Source organism: Bos mutus, chromosome 5 (assembly GCF_027580195.1).
Source record: "Bos mutus isolate GX-2022 chromosome 5, NWIPB_WYAK_1.1, whole genome shotgun sequence".
Taxonomy (NCBI): Eukaryota; Metazoa; Chordata; class Mammalia; order Artiodactyla; family Bovidae; genus Bos; species Bos mutus.
This window is the reverse complement of record NC_091621.1, coordinates 113,154,730-113,173,611: the sequence shown is the minus strand read 5'-3', so window position 1 is coordinate 113,173,611 and position 18,882 is coordinate 113,154,730. Positions and strand designations below refer to the sequence as shown.

At 57.4% G+C, this 18,882-nt stretch overlaps 2 protein-coding genes across 3 annotated transcripts in view; one reads left to right on the top strand and one right to left on the bottom strand.

The window, feature by feature from the left end:
- Positions 1 to 912, top strand: part of DDX11 (DEAD/H-box helicase 11) — a 32,736-nt gene extending 31,824 nt beyond the window's left edge. For both annotated transcript variants that reach the window (XM_070371736.1, XM_005907220.3), the window contains exon 27: positions 20 to 912. In XM_070371736.1, the coding sequence (XP_070227837.1) occupies positions 20 to 49 (30 nt within the window). In that variant the 3' untranslated portion in view covers positions 50 to 912. The remainder of the gene's footprint in view (positions 1 to 19) is intronic.
- Positions 908 to 16,847, bottom strand: LOC102286234 (WASH complex subunit 1). Its single transcript, XM_070371738.1, has 11 exons — positions 16,633 to 16,847; positions 13,634 to 13,787; positions 4,469 to 4,580; positions 4,115 to 4,261; positions 3,842 to 3,978; positions 3,504 to 3,639; positions 3,159 to 3,360; positions 2,901 to 3,065; positions 2,338 to 2,496; positions 1,457 to 1,525; positions 908 to 1,345 (listed from the first exon to the last, which is right to left on the bottom strand). Exons 2-11 carry the CDS (start codon positions 13,780 to 13,782, stop codon positions 1,206 to 1,208), a joined length of 1,416 nt encoding a protein of 471 aa, XP_070227839.1. The 5' UTR covers positions 13,783 to 13,787; positions 16,633 to 16,847; the 3' UTR covers positions 908 to 1,205.
- Positions 16,848 to 18,882: the final 2,035 nt, after the last annotated feature.

Below are 18,882 nucleotides of genomic sequence, written 5' to 3'. Positions count from 1 at the left end.
GGTCTTTCCCTCTCTGCAGTTCCATCGAGAGAAAGCTGGCCTTTGCTGACTGGTGGTCACACCGCTGCCTGGTCGCCAGGCCCTCCCTTTACCTGCCCATGGGTAACTTCATCATGAGCTTGGTCTGCAGGGATCCTGCCTGAGAAGGGACTGCTGTGGGAGCCCCTTTGGGACTCAGTGGGCTGCCAGGATGCAGGAATAGGTGGACCAGCCAGCAGGAGACAACGAGGCTGACCCCGAAGAAACAGTGACCCCACCATTCCTGGGCTCACCCCCGGGCAGCTGCCCTGCCTGGATGGAGTCTGTCTTCTGCTCATGGGCCCGCTGATTCCTGGCTGGTCTGTGAGCGGCTGTGGAGGCTGCAGCCACCCTGCCCTGGCCTGTTTCGCAGAATCCACATTCTCAGAGGTGAGATGGCTCTTCCAGCCTCTCCCTTTCTCACTGAAATAGCTGTCCCAGACCTTTCACCCTCGGAAACTCAGAATGTTATCCATCCCCACCTCCTGGTGTCTGCAGGGCCGTTCTGCCCCAGCTTCCGGTCCCCTCAGCCACCGTTTCTCTAAGTCCTTAAACTGCTCCCCAACCTCCCGGCTTCACTTCCTCCCACACTGCTGGCCCTCACCTGCCCCTGGCCCTGCCAGCAGGATCCTCCTCCTGGCCTGGCTCCAGGGCCTCCCGCTCAGCCACGGAGCAGACGCCAAGACACCACCTCCCCTGACATCAGCGATTATGCCGAGGGCCATTAGGCTCTCAGCATGGCTATTTTTAGAGACCCTGTGTCCATCAGGGAGACACTTGCCTGTGTGGAAACAGCCCTCCCTCCGTGCAACACCCCCCAGCCACCTAGGCCCCAGCTCCAAGGGGCGTCTGCACAGCTAGGGCTCCTTAATTAAAAGTGCACTGCTGGTTTAGGCTCGCGTCTTGCATCACTTCTTTATTGATTCATGTACTGTTTTACCGCAGTCTCTCTAGGGAGGAGGGGCACACGCTGGTGAAGGGGGCTGGAGCAAAGGCAGAGGTCGCCCCCCGCCACCATGCCTCCCCCTCTCCCCAGTTTGGCCTCCGAAAGCAACCTCCTTGCTCCTTGAAGATCCCAGCAAGAGAGCTGGAGAGTCCTCCATGACCCTGTCCCCCAAGGAGCCGGTTCAGCTGTTGTGCACGGGGGTGTGGTGCACCCAGGGACCTGGGGGAGGGTAAGCCCAGCCCTAGGACTCCCAGTCATCCTCATCTTCCTCGCCCGGGGGCTGTTGTGGGGGAGGCAGGGGCGGGATGGAGTCTGACATCCGGGCGAAGGCTCCCCCTGGCCCCTCGCTGGCCCCGGACCCAGGTCCTTTCCCGGAGATGCCTGGGAGGGCAGACACTGGAGTGAGGAGCTGGTCTGGGGCACCAGGCCACCCAGGCCCTAGAGACCTGAAAACCGTGAGGAAGGAGGCGGCACCGGGGTCCTGCTTCCTACCTTTGCGCCTCATGGCCAGCTTGTTGAAAAGGTCCGACATCAGGTCCCCACCCTGGCTGGTGGCTCTCACTGCAGTGGGAAAGCATGGGGACAAGGTGAAGGCACACAGGGTGGGCTCAGTCCAGCCCATGTGACACCCCGGGGCTCAATCCTGGGGTCCTCTGCACTGTCAAAACCCTGGCCCCTCCACAGCCACCAGGTCACCACAGCTCCTGGAGCACTGGTCAGTGTTACTAGGGAAGCAGGTGACCACTGAGTAACGGAGTCGCCACCGCTCTGAGTCAGGCACAGGGAGCGGAGTCGCCGCGGCCCTGAGATGGGCACAGAGCAGAGTTGCTGCCGCCCTGAGACGGGCACAGGGAGCAGAGTCACCACCTCCCTGAGACGGACACAGGGAGTGGAGTTGCCGCCGCCCTGAGACAGGCACAGAGCTGAGTTGCCGCCACCCTGAGACGGGCACAGAGCTGAGTTGCTGCCGCCCTGAGACGGGCACAGGGAGCAGAGTCACCACTGTCCTGAGACGGGCACAGGGAGCAGCGCTGGACAGAGGAGCCTGCCCGGGTCCCCGTCCGGTGCTCAGAAGCACAGCAGGGATGACTCAGGGCTGGGATCCCAGAGCACGGCTGCTTTGGGCCCAGACGTGGCATCTGTCAGCACTGGATGCACAGCTGACGTAGCCTGGAGCCTCAAGGGGCCTCGAGAAGTGGGACACAGCCAGGTCCCCGTCTCTAAAAATATCCCTAGTCCCTGTTTCCTTGGACAATTGGCCGAGTCTAAGCAGGCTCCACCACCGGGCAGGAGGGGCCCACACACGCCGGGGCAGCCTGCACAGCCCCTGGAGACGCGGGCAGAGCGCCCTCCCGCAGCGGGTCCAGACTCACCTTGCTCCTGCTCCTTCTGCTTCTTCTTCTCCAGCTTGCGCTCCTTGACACTGCGGAGCTTGGCCTTGCCGATGCCCCCGGCCTGGCGGATGGACTCTAGCAGAGTGGCCCGGCCACTGGAGGGGTCAACCACTTCCTTGGGCGCTCCCTGGACCGGGGCTGAAGGGTGGAAGGTGTGAAGAAGAAAGGCTGCTGGGGTGGAGCCAGGCTGTGGGCCAGCACCACCCAGGGTAGGTGCCGAGGTAGCCTGGGAGACACACCACTGAAGGGTGTGTCTTCACACGCGGGGACTCTCGCTGTATTTTCCATGGTTACTAGCAGCCCTGTCACTGGTTCAAGGGGAATGGGGGTCCAGGCTCCCTCTACCCCAAAGGTTAGAATTTCAGGGCCCCACAGATACCGTTCGGAACCACTACTTTATGAACTTGGGAAAATGTGATTTTGAAATCAGAACTATTCTGAAAATCTAGAATTGATGACCACTTAAGCTACAGAAACCCCTCCAGGGATCCAGAAGTTGGAGACGCCCCTCCCCCACCCACACGCCCCAGGACTGCCCCTACCTGAAGGGGATGCACCCCCGCTGTCGTCCCCCCTGGCGGGCTGTCCTGGCGGGGCCTGTGGCGGGGGCGGAGGTGGGGGGACACTCATCAGCACGGCTGGAGCTGGGGGAGGCGGTGGAGGTGGCGGGGGCGGTGGGCGTGCCGTCAGCACCCCATCCTCGAGGTCTGGGACAGAAATCGAGAGTGTCAGGTACCTTAGGAGGCAAGAGGCTGAGCAGGGCAGCGCCCACCCCAGTCCGTCCCCAGCTCTTGGCCCACCTGGCTTGAAGGGCTGGGCCACCTCCGTGTGGAAGGTGGGCAGCTCGGGAATGGCGCCAGGGGCAGAGGGGGCGATGCCAGGGCCCAGATCCGCGCTGTACATGAGGTCGTCGGCCACGCCTGGCAGGTCAGGCAGGTAGCACGGTACGTCGATGTCCGGCACCTGGCCCAGGTCGGGCACGTAGAAGTAGTTCTCTGGGACCTGTGGGTTTGGGAGGGTGAGGAACCTTGGAGGTTCCCAGGCCCCCAAGCACAGCTGGGCGGGTAGGGGGCTCATCAGACCCCTGGTCCAGACAACACTGGGGGGCCACACCTCCCCCACACCCAGGCATTGTCTCCGTCCACCTGCCGCTCCAGCTGCTCTCTCCTGCTGATGGACAAAGGGGCATCGAACAGCTTCTCCTCTGTCTCGGCCCCCAGCATCACGTGGGTCTTGGTGACAGCACCGGCCAGGGGGTCCAGGAAGACGTACTTCTTGTACCTGGAGAAGGCAGAGGGCAGGGGATGCAGCGCCTGTGCTCGGCCCTCGGGCTGGACCACCCTTCTCACATCGCTAGGGCCACAGCTCAAGTCAGGATTATGGCCTCCCAGGCCTTACGAGCTTCCTGGTTCCCGGGCCATAGACTTCTGCTGCACCCGAGCCTGGAGACCCCCCGGTCCCCCGCCCCCTCGCCCCCACTCACAGGTTCTCGGTGGTGTTGAAGAGCAGCAGGGAGCTGACAGAGCTGATGTTGCTGGGGAGCCCGCCCAGCCCTTCCTCAGCCTCGTCTTCAGGCTCCGGCTTGGTGTTCACACACACGGGGAAGAATTTCAGCTTCTCCTGGGGTGTGGGGAGATGGGAATTGACTGAGGGAGGCAAGTTTTGGCTCCAGGCCAAAGTGCTCCCCCCATTCCCCCAGCAGTCAGAATCCTCTGGGGCCTCAGTTCCCCCCAGGGTGCAGGGCACCCCCGTAGACCTGCAGGGCCCGCTCGTCCAGGGGGCGGTGCTTGCTCTGGATCCTGTGGCGGGGACGCCTCTGCAGGCCGGGGTCCTGGGCCCCCATGAAGATGGAGCCGTACTCCTGCAGGCGCTCAGGGGCAGGGTACTTGGCGCTGGAGAACACCTGTGGACACAGGGCGTCTGGTCACTCCTGCTGGGGCCTGAGAAGCTCCAGCCATCCTGGGTTTAGGGTGGAGGGACTGTGGGCAGGAGGAAACCTGAGGGGTAGCGGAAGCAGGGACCCGGCAGCTTCAGAGGCATGGGGAGAGGGGAAAGAAGAGGACTTTGGGGACCACCAACCAGCCAGAGAACAGAGCTACACGTTTGCTACCTTGATGGCTTTCTTGCTGCCCTTGATCTTCTCGATCTTGGCCTGGGCCAAGGACACCCGCTCCCCGATGGCCTGCAGCTGACTCCGGCTGAGCTCTACTCGCTGGGAGATCCTGCCACCAAAAAAAAAAAGGCAAAACAAAAACTAATAACCAGGGCTGGAGGCTCCTCCCCAAGCCCCTGCAGCCTCTGGCCCCCCTTCTGTTTCCAACAGCAAACAGGCGAACGAGGACTCGGGTAAGGGCTTGTGCCTGAATTCTGTGTTTTGGCCACGCCCCACACATGCAGGGTCTTAGTACCCGACCAGGGGTTGAACCCATGCCCCTGCAGTGCAGACACAGTCTTAACCCCTGGACCGCTAGGGAAGCCCTCAGGTAAGGGCTCTTAAAACAGCAATATCCTGCTTGTCAGGGCTGATCCTGGAACTGCCCAAGTGCCCTCGATCAGGACCATCCAATCTGAACGGTCTGGGAACAGACTATATTCCGTTCCCTGGAGCTCTGGGCAGGGACAGGCAATCACCCTGGCACCAAGCTGGCACCTGTACGTGCCACCTGAAAGGATATAGTGCCCACCCACCAGGGCTTTCATTCTCAGGCCCAGGTGAGCAGAGACAGAATCTTCATGACTGACATGGAGGAAATTAGAGCTTAGCGAGGCGGAGCAACAGGCCAGACTGGTCCTGATTCCAGTCCCAGAGCTGTCCATAAGGAACCGCCTGACTCAGGGCAGGTGGCTCTGGGTAAACCCTAGTCCCCATTGAGGTTCTCACAGCTGTGGGTGGGCTGCCAAAGGGCTGTCCCTCCCCTTGCCAGGATTAGCGGGCTCCGGCAACAGGGTACCCTTTTAGTTCCTGAATATGCCCAACGCTGCCTTGTCATACGGCCCAGCCGTCTCCCCCACACGGCTGGTCCTTCACTCCACTCAGCCCCTGGCCAAAGCCTCCCGGAGACAGAGTTTAAAACTCACTGTCACTTTCCAACCCCTAGCAGGCTCTATTGTTACATACTGCCACCTGTCACCATCACAGAGACATCATTTTGCCAACAAAGGTCTGCAGAGTCAAAGCTATTGTTTTTCCAGTAGTCATGCAGGGATGTGAGAGCTGGACCATAAAGGCTGAGCACCAAAGAATTAATGCTTTCCAACTGTGGTGCTGGAGAAGACCTTTGAGAGTCCCTTGGACTGCAAGGAGATCAAACCAGTCAATCCTAAAAGAAGTCAATGTTGAACTGATGCGAAGAGCCAATGCACTGGAAAAGACCCTGTTGCTGGGAAAGACTGAGGGCAAGGGGAGAAGGGGGTGACAGAGGATGAGATGGCTGGATGGCATCAGTGACTCCATGGATGTGAGTTTGCGCAAACTCAGGGAGGTAGTGAAGGACAGGGAAGCCTGGCATACTGTAGTTCATGAGGTCGCAAAGATTGGACATGACTTAGCAACTGAACAAGAACCACCTGTCGCCACGTGTCTCCTGCCTGGGGGCTCCTGCACTTGGGGCTCTGTTCTCTGCTGTGTTCCCAGCACGTGGCACTGTGCCGGGCACCTGAAGGGCTCCTCTGCGGTCACTGAATGGCCAACACCACATGCCCCAAGGTAAATGCACACGCACCTCACTTTCACTATTCAGCAGCACAAGGTTCTTCTCACTTCCCAGGAGCCCCAGCCCACCCCACCAGGGTGCCCTCTGCCCAAGAGCCCCCCTACCTCCAGGAACACCAGCCCCTGACCACGGCCACAGTTGGTGGATGGCAGAAGGGCCCGCGGTCTCTGGTCAGAGATCACATGGCGAGGGAACTCAAGGACTTTTTACCAGCCCTCATCAGCCAGTTTCACAAGCCAGGGTCTCCACCCCGATGAAGTCTCCTTGATTACTCCTGTGGCCGCTCGTGTGCAGGGGCTTGGGGACGCATAGGACGGGCTCCAAGCAGGTACCCAAACCAGCTTAGTTTTCCTTGACAGGCTGGTCTGAGTGGGGCAGCAACGCATACCAGAACAAAAGGCACAGCTTCCTTCCAGGAGATATGGAACCAGTGACCTGTCTGGGCCCACTTTGTGGCAGGGAGGACGGGTTCTCTACTTGCACACAGGCCATCTCCTCTAGTTCCCAGCTCAGCCCCATGCTGCTGGGGGATGAAGCAACCTCACAGTTAACGTAACGGCGGCATAGAGGGTGGACGTCAGAACTGGACACAGACAGAGCCTGCTCTCTGTCTGATTTCTCACAGTTGCAGACATCAAGCTTAACAGTGAGCCCTGGCAAATTTCTGGAATGGATTATTAAATACAGGGTCCTGAGAAATCTGAAATGGAAGAGGTGGATCCCTGGGGCCAGCACTGTTCTAAATTTACAGCGTTTTCTGACAGGGTTATTAGCCTGGTGTATGAGGGGAAAAACCTTACACAGTACAGCCTGAGTCAGCAAGGATGCTGATGGCTTCTCACAAAGTCCTGTGGACGAGATGGAGCTGGGGGCTGGAGAAGAGCACACATAGGAAAAATCAGAGCGAGCCAGGGAACGGCAGCACCTGGAAGGCACCGTGGGCTGATTTCAGTCATGAACAAAGGTCTCTGGAAGGGCCTCGCACAGCTCACCTAGTGCTTGATGAGGAAGCTGGGGTATCCAGTGAGAAGGCCCCCAAAAGGTCTGCATGGCGGAATCAAGACCCACGTGAGCTGAAAGGCCAGGAAAGGTGACACTGATACAGAATGACTATGAAGCTCAGCACTCAGGCTTAAAAAGCCAAGTGCACAAACGCAGCGGATAGAGGTTGAGCAGGAGTTCAGGTGAAGGAGGACCTGACGACTTTGGTCACCTAGGCGCTAATGGCAACCTGGACTAAGGAAGTGAGTGCGTGGAGCACACGGCACCATGTTCCTTTCCCACCTTCTTTCAACAAACAGGACGTCCACTCTCTTGGAGGCACGGCAGAGGAAGCAGAGCCCTGGATTTATGAGCTCATCTCCTGGACATCCCACTCACCCACAGCCGTGTCCCCTTCAAACCAGGTCCACACGTTAAAAGGACCCTGAATTCCCTTCCGGGCTACAGGCTCTGCCTGAGTCACGGTTGCATCACTAGCACCTGGGACAGCGCCTGACCTGGAACACAGCAGCTAGGTAAGACATGACGAGGTAACGAACGTCCAGAGGAGGGTGAGGAGCAAGGTGAGCAGTGAGAAGCTCACGTCATACAAGGTAAGTGAAGGACATTCGGTCTAAAGATGAGATGACTTTGAGAATGTAACTCCCTTCAGATAGCAGAAGACCTCAAGTGCTGTCAGGTGGGAAAGCAATTGTCACTGCAGAGAGTGGGTGCATCAGAGTCCGCAGTGGCGGTGGCAGTGGGTGTGACATGGACGCAGACCTCAGTGCTGCAGAGGAAAGCATCCCCGTAAAGATGAGATGACTGAGAATGTAACTTCCTTCCAATACCAGAAGACCGCCAGTGCTGTCAGGTGGGAAAGCAATTGTCACTGCAGAGAGTGGGTGCATCAGAGTCCGTGGCGGGGGGAGGAGCAGTGTGTGTGACGCGGATGCAGACCTCAGTGCTGCAGAGGAGAACGTCCTCGTAAACCACTGTCTGGCCTGGGAAGCCATCAGACTCCAGCCGGATGCCCACTGTCGGGGTGCTCCGGGGTGGACTCCTGTGAGGGACAGGACGGAAGATGAAATTCCCAGAGTTCTATTCTTATCTAAGTAATGTCCTGCTTGTTGCAAAGGCCTCAGGCAGCCCAGTCTCAGACCAAGGGTGAGAGAAGAGGTTTCAGCTGGCGGGTCATCTCTCCTGATGGCAGGGACAGGCTGGAAGGCAGTGTTGGGAAGGAAGGCCTGCGGGGGCACGTGGGGTGGGGCCCGAGAGCCAGGACTGATCAGCAACATCCACTGTGAACAAGACGGTGCCAAGAGGGTGGCTTGTTTGTTCCTCATCTAGACCCCACGGCTCAGCTTCCAGGCTCATCCCTGCAGCTGCGTCCGCACAGTGTCACCAGGACCCCAGCAGGGAGGGGCAGGCTCAGCGGGTCTGCTCAGAGCCTGGGGCAGAGAGAAATCAGGCAACACACGCCTGTTTCCAAGGAGACAGACAGCTGCCATGTCCCCAAGCCCTGGGGACAGGAGCAGTATGGCCGTGGGCAGGTCACTTAACTGGTCCATGTCCCACCTTCTTCAGATGAGAAGCAAAGCTAGTAACTTCTACATCGGAGAGCTGCCATAAAGGTCAAAGTCAGTAATGTGTGTCTCATGACCCAGACAAGCCAACAAGTCCCCAGAACATGGTCAACACCTGCCTGGACCACCCACAGACTGGGTGGGGTGAGGGGCCCCAGGCAGTGCTGAGTAGACCCGGAGAAGAACATTCCAGACTCCAGACAAGGACACGGCACACTGCAAGGGAGCACCGTGGAGGGCAGAGAGTTCCTCTGCCAGGGCCTGGGGCGTGAGGCGATCAAGGTCAACGAGGCCCCCAGGGGGCCAGGACAGCGCCTGGGCTGCCTGTCCCATCACCTCCGAAGCTGAAGCTGATCCCCACAACCCTCTGTGGAGATCGCCTATGGAACCAGGCAGGCCCAGGGCTCCCTTGGGGCTGCTGATGCTCCCAGCATCATACCAGTCAGCTGCTGGTGGGGGGCGGGGGAAGACCCCCAGCCCTAACTGCCACTTCCCTCCCCTCCCCAGCACCCCGCCATCAGCCCTCTGAGCAGCTCTTGCTTTCCCCTGGATCTTCTCCACTAGCTGGGGTAATTAAGAGCGATCTGCTAATTATGCAGGCGGCTGATTGAGGCCTCCTAACCCTAGGAGGCACCAGGTGCCAATTGGGGGGAGGAGGGGAGCATGGAGGAAGGGGAGAGGATGGAGGAAGTGAGGAGGAAGAGAGGGGAGGGGAGGTGGTGGGGGGAAGGAAGACAAGACAAGGGAAAAGCTCTGCAGAGGGCAAGTGGTCAGGCTGGGGCCGCCGGAAGGGCCGTCTCGAAACCCGCCGTTCACACAGTCCACTGCACTCCTCCTGCAGCCCCTCTGCACGTCATCTAAGTCATGCGGAGCAGGTGACGTCTCTGGGTAGCTATTTTGGGGCTGGCATCTCCCAGGTGACGAGGGGCAGGTGAGGGCGGGAGGTCTGCTAGGCAGGAGAAGAGGTCGGGGAGGGGCTGTGAGGAGCGGTCCGGGCGCCTGCAAGGTCCTTGTCATTCTCTCCAGCTCTGTAGACTTGGCTGCGGCAGAGCAGAGCGGGAGAAGGACCCGGCTCGGAATGCTAATACCCTATGAGCTCACCTGCCTGCAGAGCTGGGCACGGGCTCCAAGGGCTGGGCCTGGGCCTGAACAGAGGGGAGGGGAGGGGAGGCGAGGGGGCTCCTCTCTGCAAGAGGAGTACGTTCAAGGGGAGCGATTCCAAGCTGGGGTCACATCCCCACTGCAAAAGCCCATGAGGACAGAAGAGCCTCAGGCTCGTAGGCAGCTGGGGGATAGGGGGACAGGGCTCGGCATCCCCACTCCTTGTCGTCCCCTCCCCCTCCCCGCCTTCGAACTCGTTCCCAATCTGTCACCATGTCCCATCACCGTTCCCTTTAAAGTGTCTCTTACCCGCCTGCCCTGCACCGCAGCCACCTCCTTGGGCCCTGTGCAGCTGCCTGATGACCCCTCCCAGCTCTCTGTCCCATCACTTCCTGCTCAGAACCCATCCAGGCTCCCAAAGCCCTGCGCTTAAGCTCAAAGCCCCGTCCAGCTGGGAGAAGCCCTCACAGCCCTGATGTGGCCCAGCTCTTCCCTCACCCACTCCTCCCACCAGGGACCGTCCCAGCGTTGGGGGGACATGAGAAGGGCTTGGTGGTGGGGGGCGCAAACACAGAGGCTGACTTTCACTCCATCCTGCAGTGAAGGAGCGGACCGCAGGGACAGTGGCTTCTGGGCTGGGGTGCTCAGGTCCCTGCCGCCCAGGCAGCCTCAAGCCCCTGGCGCCCCTTTCCAGGTCCCATGCAGACCGCATTCCCTACCCCTCAGCAGAACCTGCCCCATGTGGCCCCCCTTCAGGAGGCCTTCCCTGACCCGGGAGCAGGCGGTCATGTTCCTCTCACCATCTGCTCCCTCATTTCATCACAGCCAGCCTCCACTGGGGATGCCACTGCTCCCACAGGCCTGGTCCCCACATTTCAGGTTAAACCCTAGGTTCTGGGGATTAGGCATGTGACCAAGGGCTAGGCCAGCCGCTGTGTTACCCCCACGCTGCCCCAGCCATGGCTCTGGGACCGCCGTGAGGCTGGGGCTTCTGCGGAGGCGCTCTTTCCTGCTGGACCTGAGCTGTGGGCCCACTGGTCCCCTTGCCAGAGCAAGGCCTGTCTGGGAGTGGGGCCAACCCAGAGGCAGCAAGTAGGGAGGGGATGAAAGCAAACCGGTCCTCACGACATCACTGAGCCCTGCAGCTCCAAAGCCTGCTCTGCCGACTGGTTACTTTTGCTTCAGTTGGCTTGGGGAATCTAACTGATAAATGTGCTGCTAAGTCTTGCTCCTCTCTCCTCTGGATCCCCAGGTGCCCACACAGTGCATGCTACACGGCTCAGAATCAGCTCAGCCGGTGGCTCTCCCCTGAGATGACGCAGCCCCTGAGCACAGGGACCACATGGCCATGCACCATCGGTATCCCTCAGTCCCTAACGCCGGGCGCCTGCTGGGAGAGGGGCAGGGCCACCGGAAGTCAGCTGTTTAGGGGAGCACCCTGCCAGCCCTCGGCCTCAACGAGCCCACCACCCCTCCATGTGACATGGCCTTCCTGCCCTCTGCTTCTCCCATCCAGGAGCAGAGGAACCTGGAGATGTCTACAGGAATGGAAAGCACGCTAAGAATCCAGTGCTCCCCTCAGACAGACAGGCACGCAGTCATGGTCCTGGTGAGGAAACACAAGCACCTCTGACGGACTGTTTCACCACGAGGTGCGGGGCGAGGACTCTGGCACTAGTGGCTTTTAAAGGCCTGTGTCCTCTTGCTTAGGTGACCCCTGGATATATTTAGCACCTAACACTTTCTATAACTATTGACAACAGGTAATGGAGGGCTAGCATAGGCGGCAAATGAGCAGAGATGATGTTACCAGATAACAAGAGAGAACATTTACTGGATGCTTACTATACACCAGGCACTTGGGTTCCTTTACACATTTCAATTCATTTCATCTTAACAATGATCCTCTGAGGAAGGCACCATTATCACTGCCATTCTATGGATGGGAACGTTGAGGCTTTATAGGGAGGTTAAGAGCAAGCAAATGGGGAAGCCAGACTGGAGCCAGGAAGTCCGCTCCAGAGTCAACCCCCTTAATGAGGCCCCACTCTCAGTTACATTCACATCCTGGAGAGGCCTGGGGCTGCTGCTGCTAAGTCGCTTCAGTCGTGTCCGACCCTGTGCAACCCCAGAGACGGCAGCCCACAGGCTCCCCTGTCCCTGGGATTCTCCAGGCAAGAACACTGGAGTGCGTTGCCATTTCCTTCTCCAATGCGTGAAAGTGAAAAGTGAAAGTGAAGTCGCTCAGTCGTGTCCAACCCTCAGCGACCCCATGGACTGCAGCCTTCCAGGCTCCTCCCTCCATGGGATTTTCCAGGCAAGAGTACTGGAGTGGGGTGCCATCGCCTTCTCCAGGGCCTGGGGCAGCCATGTGCATTAGAAGGCAGCTCAGAGGCATTAGAGTCAAGTGGATCTAACGTTGGGACTCTCCGTCTGGAGACAATGGCCCCATTTTCTGCCTCCACTGGGGAAGGCTTCTGGGAAGAGGTGGGGTTCCAGTTGGTGGAGGAGGAGACTGCACGCTGCAGTGGTGGGGGTCCCTGGTCTGGGATACAAGCAGGGGACAGTGGGGGAGACTTGGCTAGGAGAGGGACCTGAGTCAGGCGGTCAAATGCTCCAGCCGGGGAAGCACAGCGTGGGCATCCAGGGAGAAGCGCTAGCCCATCTTAGTTTGCTCATGACCAGAGAAACAGGACCTTACACAGGACAAAACTAGGGAACCTTTGCAGAAAACAGCAAACACCACGCACACACGTTCAACCAACACTGAATGAAAAATCACAAGAGCCTGAGAGCTGAGCTGGATCAGCGCTAGGGGTACAAACAGCCACCACTCCCCACCCGGGATCACTGAGGAACTGAGGCCACCTGCCAGCCTCACGAAGCCCCTTGCTCCAGCCACACTGGCTTCCACTCAGGCCCCTCTCCACTTTAGTTCATGCCCTTCCTCCTTTCTTGAAGGTTTTCCCCCCAGCCTACCCACTCACGATATCTCCCCTCCCCCAGTCCGGCTTTTCCTCACAAATGTCTTCCCTGACCCTGCAGACCAAGTCAGGCCTCTTATCACAGAGATGGGGTAATTCCAGAGCCTGGAGCTCCAACACCTGGGTGTGACTCCTAGTTCCACCACTCAGGCAAGTCTCCTGACCCTTCTCCCAGAGTTTCCTCATCGACAAGTGGAAATAACAGACGCTCAAACAAAAAGTTGTTGAGGGACTTCTCTGGTGGTCTACGGGCTAAGACTCTGTGCTCCCAGCGCAGAGGGTCTGAGTTTGATCCCTGGTCAGAGAGCTAGATCCCACATGCCGCAACTAAGACCCAGCACGGCCAAATAAATAAATACATATTGAAAAAAAAAAACCGTTCGGAGTGTTGAATGAGTGAGCACACTCAGGTCAAGGGTGGCACACGGTTGATGCGATACAAATGTTAGGTGTTGCAAGACAGTAGAGACTGGCTTTACCACAACTGTAACCAACACTCGACTGATCACTTAGAGTCTGTCTCTGCTGCTGGAGCGGACCCTCCAGCTGGGCAAGGATGCTGCCTTATTAAAGGGCCCAGAGCCTTGCACACAAGAAATGCTGGATAACCAACCATGGGCTGACTGGCAGAACAGGCGAAGGAACAGGGCACCCTAGAAAGGGAAGAGCAGTTGGGAGAGTCATACCCCCGCCAGGGCCCGTGGGTGCATGGGGAGCCCCAGGGCTAAGCGGGATGGTAAACAGTGAGCGCTTACAAGAAAAAGTTCTAAGCAGGGCACCCAGCTTGGCCCCCTGGGCACAGGGAAGCCAGCTGGGTCCCCCTCAGGACCGAGAGTCACCACAGAGGTGCTCCGAGAGGATGCCTTTGGGACTGGCGAGACGACTGCCCGGGCCAGGGAGCAGCACCCACCTGCTGAAGATGTCTCCGGAGACCTTCTGGAGGTACTGCAGGGCATCCGCCACCTGCTGGATGGCCTCCTCTCGCCGCAGGTCTGGCTGAATGAGGGGCACTGCATAGGTCTGACCGGCCAAGGAATGCTGGGTCCCCGTGGGGGTCATGGTGCCTGGGGGAGAGAAGGGAGCATCAGGACCCCCCTATACTTGCTCACACCCACCCGGCACAGGGCCAGGTGCAGGAGAAGAGCATGCACGCAGCCCCCGATCCCAATGGTCTGCACGGCTTCAGCCTGGGTGGCAGTCGGGGGGCTCCCAGGAGCTGCTGTTCTGCCAATGCTGGTTGAGTGAACAAGGGAAACTGTAAGGACCAGAGACGGACACAAGGCATCAGAGGGCACTGACTGGCTGCCACAAGGTGGGTGCATGGTACCTGGCTAGGTGCCCCTGCCCTGCCTCATCTCACCTCAACCTCCCAAGCCTGGATGAACAATAAAGAAACCGTGGCTGCGGAGTGAAAAAGAGGGATGGACTGCAGGGCAGCGGGGAATTGCCTGTGTCTACTGCCGGGTACTAGCAAATGGCACCGGTTCTGCAAGAGCACAGAAAATATGGACTCTGGGTTCTTCCTCTTCTGGTCCCTGGGACCAGCTCCCGAGAAAGGACAGGCAATGGCGGGAGGCAGGGATGTCCGGCTTCTGCTCTCCCAGATTAGAGCTGCGCGTGGGGTGGGGGGAGGCAAGAGGAAGGAAGGACACATGGGAGGTGGACGGGAAGGAAAAACCCTCCTTCGAACTGCAAGAGGAGGGCAGAGTCAGTCTATTTATACTGGCTTTAATTAACTCCGCTCCCTGGTGCCACCAAAGCAGCAATCACTGCAGACGGCACTGATGTGATTGGCAAGAGAGGCATCGGGCAGAATATTAAGGCACCAAGCCCCTATAAATAGGCCTAATCATGGCCCCTCGGTAGAAGACCGTGAAGAAGACATTAATCAGCTTGGCACCATGGCCCAGACCTGCTCTCCTAGGTTGCAACAGAAGTGTGGGTGGGGCTGGGTAAGTCAGTCCAGGGTGGGTTTAGGAGGCTTTTTGAGCTTCAAGTCCTGTGTGACCTGGGTTAAGTTGCTTGCCTTCTCTGAATCTCTGATTCTTTCCACTTCTCATCCCACAGACTGAGAATGGCACTGCCCTCTGAAAAGTGGTTATGCTCAATGCTTCACACCAATATCCTCACCATGCTGGAGCTTACTCCTTCTCACCCTTTGCTGGCTTCCCCCACTCTTCCTTCCACCCAGCTTGTTCTCTCCTACCCTTCCGAGGCCAGCACTCTTCCTGGTCTGAGATGACCAGTCTGCTCTCCAAGCCTTTCTCCAGTGGTGAACACCGCAGCTTCCTACACCTGAGCCTGCCTAGCACCCTCGTCAGGATTCTCGGAGTAACTCCTCACCTCCCCACCTCTCCTCCCATCATCAAGTGACCAAAGTGGAGCCAACTGATCCCAAACCACCCCCACCCCTGCCCCTCTTTGCATTTGCAGTGATGCAGCTCTGCTGGGCATCCCAGCTTAGTTCAGTAGCTCAGTTTTCCCACCTGTAAGACAGAGGGAGGAAAAGGCAGAAAGAAGGTACTTTCTGTGCTCATCTTGAGATGCACTTCTCATGGTCAGTCACCCACCTAATGTGTGTCTGTCCACGCACCAGGGGGTGCAACAGGCACAAAGCCCCCCGGGAAGGAAACGGCAAGTCTGTCAAAGAACTCAGAGCCTGAGTACAGGTGTCCAGAGCTTTTACTCATTCTGTCTAACAACTATCTGATCAACTATCAGGCACTGGTCCTGACCACAACGGAGAAGAATAAGACGCTATGCTAGCTGTGAAGACAGCCTGGAAAACAATTAAACAGTAGGTTTAATGCTCTAATCCAGCTGTGAACCCAGTGCTAGGGGACAATGAGGAAGGAGCAAGTGGGGTCAGGGAGTCTGGAAAAGCTCTTGGCAGAAGCTGTGTCTCCCTACCAGGCCTGGGAGAGAGGGCAGGGAGAGCACCCCACGGAGAAGGGGCAGCTGAACAAAGGTGTGTAGGGAAGGGCAAGTGGTTTGGGCAGGGAAGATAAAACCATCCTTGGAGGAGGAGCAGAAAGACAGTGGCCAGACTGTGAAAAACACTGATGGCAAGGAGTACGATTGGAGCCTCAGATCTGCCATCCGGTATAGGGGCCACAAGCTACAGGGCTCCTGAGCACCTGAAATAAGCGATGCTCGTCTGAATGTAGATGGAGTCGAAGTGTAAAATACACACCGAATTTCATACTTCCTACCAAAACGAAGAAAATATCTCATTAAAAATTTAAATACTGATGACATCGTTGAAAAGACCATACTTTAAACACAGTGGGCTAAGAAAAGTGTATTACTAAGTTAATTTCGCTCTTCCCTTTTAAAGTCACACATGTAACTCGTAGTTTCTTGCACAGTATTTTTTTCCTTGACGGCGGACGCTACCTTTGACTCTACGGCTTAGAGAATCTTGGTGAACACTGTGGATTCTCAAAGGAGAGTGAACATACAGCAAATCGACTCTCACAAATTCTGCTTTTACAATAAATTTGCAAGTGTTGGCATACCGACACCAGCTGCGGGCAGGAACCCAGGCAGGGTTATAGCGGTGTGGGGTCAACCAGGGGCCGGGAGGGACGGCCACAAAGGGAGGGTTCTGAGAGCCGGGCCAGTGGTGGGCAGGCCCGCGGGGCGGGAGCCGGGCCCTCCTCGCAAACCGATCGGGGTTCCCCGGGGCCCCGGGTCGGGGAAGGGGGAGCGGCGACGGCGCGTACGGAGGCCCAGTCCGGACCCAGCGGACTGACGCACGGCCAGTTGGCGTCCGAGGCGGAAGTCACCCTGCCCGGGCCTCCCGGCCGGCGTCCCCTGAGGCCGCTCCCGCCTCAGTCCGTCCCCTCGGCGACCCGCCCCCAACACCCCCTCTCCGTCCCGCCATCCCAGCCAGGCCTGCGCCCTCACCTGCGTTACGCCCGCCGCTTCCGCGACGCGACGCGCCGGGCCCCCGCAGCCGCCCGCTCCGCCTCCTGGGTGATCCCGGCCCGGAGCTCCGGCCCCGCCTCCAGCCGTCAGTTCCGCCGGCTACGCGCCGCGGGTCTGGGCCCCCAGCAGCCGCCGGTCCCCTCAGCACCTCCTTGCCGGGCGGCCAGACGCGACCCCCACACAGCCCCGCCCCCGTGCCCTCTGCCCCCTCTCCCCGCGCAGCCGCTCCCTTCGCCGCGCGGCCCCGCCCCCCGCGGCCCCGCCCCTCGGCCCCGCCCCCGCGCGGCCCCCGCCCCCCCGGTCCCGCTCCACCCACTTCTCTGTGATGCACTTGATTGTGTCTTTCTCTGCCCGTGTTTTCTGGGCTTGGCCTCTGCTGGCCGAGCTCCCCAGAGTCCGCCCAGTGCCCGCCCTCCCTTAGATAGTAAATGCCAGACACAGAAGGACCACGCTGTGCGAAGTGCCCCATAGCCGCCAGATCCAAACAGAACCAGAGCTGTGGTTGCGGTGGAAGCGTTATGGTTTAATGGGTTCAGAGCTCCTGACCGTCTGTCCTGGACTACACTTTAGTCAGGCTCCTCTGAATCCTCTTCCCAACTAGGCCTCCACTTGCGTAGCCCAGTTTTAGCAAGAATCCTGTCACTCGATTTAGCCAGAAACCTCCGCCCTCTTATCTGGCCAAATTCCTTCCTCCCTTACCCGCCACCTGCCCCCCATCCCTGTCCCCAGGTGATGTCCCACCCCTCACCTGCCCGCCTGCAGCGAGAATCCTAGTCTAGAATTACCTAGAATTATCTCTTGATTATATTCTTTGCAGCCAAAGATGGAGAAGCTCTATACAGTCAGCAAAAACAAGACCAGGAGCTGACTGTGGCTCAGACCATGAACTCCTTATTGCCAAATTCAGACTTAAATTGAAGAAAGTAGGGAAAACCACTAGACCATTCAGGTATGACCTAAATCAAATCCCTTATGATTATACAGTGGAAGTGAGAAATAGATGTAAGGGCCTAGATCTGATACATAGAGTGCCTGATGAACTATGGAATGAGGTTCGTGACGTTGTACAGGAGACAGGGATCAAGACCATTCCCACGAAAAATAAATGCAAAAAAGCAAAATGGCTGTCTGGGGAGGCCTTACAAACAGCTGTGAAAAGAAGAGAAGTGAAAAGCAAAGGAGAAAAGGAAAGATATAAACATCTGAATGCAGAGTTCCAAAGAATATCAAGAAGAGATAAGAAAGCCTTCCTCAGCGATCAATGCAAAGAAATAGAGAAAAACAACAGAATGGGAAAGACTAGGGATCTCTTCAAGAAAATCAGAGATACCAAAGGAACATTTCATGCAAAGATGAGCTCAATAAAGGACAGAAATGGTATGGACCTAACAGAAGCAGAAGATATTAAGAAGAGATGGCAAGAATACACAGAAGAACTGTACAAAAAAGATCTTCAAGACCCAGATAATCACGATGGTGTGATCACTGACCTAGAGCCAGACATCCTGGAACGTGAAGTCAAGTGGGCCTTAGAAAGCATCACTACAAACAAAGCTAGTGGAGGTGGTGGAATTCCAGTTAAGCTATTCCAAATCCTGAAAGATGATGCTGTGAAAGTGCTGCACTCAATATGCCAGCAAATTTGGAAAACTCAGCAGTGGCCACAGGACTGGAAAAGGTCAGTTTTCATTCCAATCCCAAAAGAAAGGCAATGCCAAAGAATGCTCAAACTACCGCACAATTGTACTCATCTCACACGCTAGTAAAGTAATGCTCAAAATTCTCCAAGCCAGGCTTCAGCAATATGTGAACCGTGAACTTCCTGATGTTCAAGCTGGTTTTAAAAAAGGCAGAGGAACCAGAGATCAAATTGCCAATATCCTCTGGATCATGGAAAAAGCAAGAGAGTTCCAGAAAAACATCTATTTCTGTTTTATTGACTATGCCAAAGCCTTTGACTGTGTGGATCACAATAAACTGTGGAAAATTCTGAAACAGATGGGAATACCAGACCACCTGATCTGCCTCTTGAGAAATTTGTATGCAGGTCAGGAAGCAACAGTTAGAACTGGACATGGAACAACAGACTGGTTCCAAATAGGAAAAGGAGTACAACAAGGCTGTATATTGTCACCCTGTTTATTTAACTTATATGCAGAGTATATCATGAGAAACGCTGGACTGGAAGAAACACAAGCTGGAATCAAGGTTGCCGGGAGAAATATCAAT